The sequence below is a fragment of the Diachasma alloeum genome, unplaced genomic scaffold, assembly GCF_001412515.2.
Source record: "Diachasma alloeum isolate Michigan unplaced genomic scaffold, Dall2.0 Dall_scaffold_00284, whole genome shotgun sequence".
Lineage (NCBI taxonomy): Eukaryota > Metazoa > Arthropoda > Insecta > Hymenoptera > Braconidae > Diachasma > Diachasma alloeum.
In genome coordinates this window covers 1674123-1676577 of record NW_021680423.1, presented here as the reverse complement: position 1 = coordinate 1676577, position 2455 = coordinate 1674123, and the positions used below count along the sequence as shown (strand labels likewise).

Genomic DNA, 2455 nt, shown 5'->3' with positions numbered 1-2455 from the left:
ATGAAACCGGGGTTGTTGGGTGGGGAATTTAATTCTCCATCGAACAGCATTAGTTTCATTCCTTAATGTTAATTAGGAGCAGAGATACGATTTTTGAATTAGCGGGCGAGTTGTCGGGAGTCACTGCGCCGAGAAACCATTGAGTTTTTCATAGCGCCGCGCATTTCGTCGCAGTTTTTATTTTTTTATTACAGAGATTAAGGAATGAAACGGAGGTTGATGAATGGGGAATTTAATTCTCCATCGAACAGCATTGGTTTCATTCCTTCATGTTAATTAGGAGGGGAGAGACGATTTTTTAATTAGCGGGCGAATTAATGGAGAAGCGCTCTGCGCCGAGAAACCATTGAGTTTCTTATAGCGCGGTGACTTTCGTCGCAATATTAATTTTTTTATTCCAGAGATTAAGGGATGAAACGGGGGTTGATGGATGGGGAATTTAATTCTCCATTGAACAGTCTTTGTATCATCCCTTAATATTAATTAGTCGGCGAATAAATCAACTGAAAAACATAAAGTAAACATTGAGTACAAGGAGGAAAAAAATCCCCCTCCGAACCTGTCCCTGTCACAGCAGGACTGCTACTGCCGAGTTACTCACGCACCCGACTCACATTTACCGACAATTCGACCGGAACGCCGCCTTTCCCATGGGGTACCAACTAACTTTTTTGGAGTCAGTCAAACCCCCCGATCCGGGCCTCTACTCAGGTCTATCCTCTTTGATCGAACGCTTCTTGAGTTCAACAATGTGACATAACCTTCACTGCACTCAAACACAAAATTACTTACAAATAATATGTCCAATTTATGTTGTCAACTGTTAAGGATGCACTCCAAACGACTAATACGGTATTTATCATCCATACCGATTGACCTTTCATGTGCATTATTCAGCTTTATGTCATGCTTCCTGGGGTGATGAAAAGTAGAATCTAAGTTGCATTTAATTGTATTGTTGAATTATTTACAGATATTCTCAACCGGTTCGACATAAAGTAGGGCAAGGAGCTTATGAAGGTGAAGGGAAAACTACAGTGACGATCCTGAATAGAGATGCTGATTATGGACTAATGATTGACAAAATTTCAATGGTAAATTTTATTTCAAATCTTTGCAGAGAATTTTAGAACTTTGACATACTCAGCGCACTATTGATCCAGAATATTTTTCTGGTTCTGTATCACTTAGATAGTAGTATCTATTCAGCTTTGATTTACAATTGCCACCAATTTTATTACCATACCATTCTATGGCACTTTCATATGGATATGATAGTTATCGTCAGAGCAAAAATTTTGAACCCCTGTCAGCGATAATAATTGTAAAAAGTTCATCGTAGGGTAAATAGGTCAATAGGGTAGGCGGAAAAAATAGACCAGGAAAAAATAGCCCACACCCACAAAACATGTTAAAACCCACCCAACTTAAAAATTTCCCTTGGTCTATTTTTTCTTTTCCTTGGTCTCTTTTTTCCATGGTCTATTTTTTCCGGAATTCAATTTCTAGACGGGGGTTAGACTCTGGACGATTTCAACTTGCATTGAATATTCTGCAAATAAAATGAAAATTGAGCTGATTATTTTACCTTTCAATAATATTCGGGGAGGGTAGGGTAAAATGGGCACTAGACTTTTTTTAGATTATTCATAACTCAGAAACAAATGTATCAATAGAGCTCAGTTTAGGCTCATCACAACGGAAAAGAATTGTTCTTTGTATTGAAAAAAAAATTATTAAATTTCATCAATATTTCAACCCGTCACTAACATTTTTTAAAAAGTCACGTATCCATTTTACCCCAACCTTCCCTACTCGTGTATAATGTGATCAATAAGGCCAGAGACTTCATTTAAGAAAACGGCTATTATCAGAAGTTGGCTCCAAATAGGTGATTGAAGTCAGCGACAAGTAGGGCTGGGAAGAAATTGAAACATTGATGTTGGAATTTGTCATAATTCATTGATNCGGAAAAGAATTGTTCTTTGTATTGAAAAAAAAATTATTAAATTTCATCAATATTTCAACCCGTCACTAACATTTTTTAAAAAGTCACGTATCCATTTTACCCCAACCTTCCCTACTCGTGTATAATGTGATCAATAAGGCCAGAGACTTCATTTAAGAAAACGGCTATTATCAGAAGTTGGCTCCAAATAGGTGATTGAAGTCAGCGACAAGTAGGGCTGGGAAGAAATTGAAACATTGATGTTGGAATTTGTCATAATTCATTGATTGGAGGGTTATTTTGTTGACGGAGTGAGGAAAAGCGTTTGAACGTGAATTGGCTGTTTCGAAGAGGGTCAATGGGAGATCTTGGTGATTTCTTAGGGTTAACTTACCAGGAGAGTTATCGGGTTCTTTCAAAAGGGGATTAATGGAGGCCATGGTCGAGGGGAGATCTTGGGGGTCAGTTCCCAGGACAGCCCGCAGGGTATTTTAAGGGCGGGGGGGG

General features: G+C 38.4%; 1 protein-coding gene across 1 annotated transcript in view; it reads left to right on the top strand.

Moving 5' to 3' along the window:
- The first annotated feature begins 702 nt into the window (after positions 1–702).
- The window catches only part of LOC107038465 (NADH dehydrogenase [ubiquinone] 1 alpha subcomplex assembly factor 3), a 10493-nt gene continuing 8740 nt past the window's right edge, over positions 703–2455 (top strand). The window contains exons 1-2 of the mRNA XM_015257561.1: positions 703–852; positions 974–1094. Coding sequence (XP_015113047.1) covers positions 800–852; positions 974–1094 — 174 coding nt within the window. The 5' untranslated portion in view covers positions 703–799. The remainder of the gene's footprint in view (positions 853–973; positions 1095–2455) is intronic.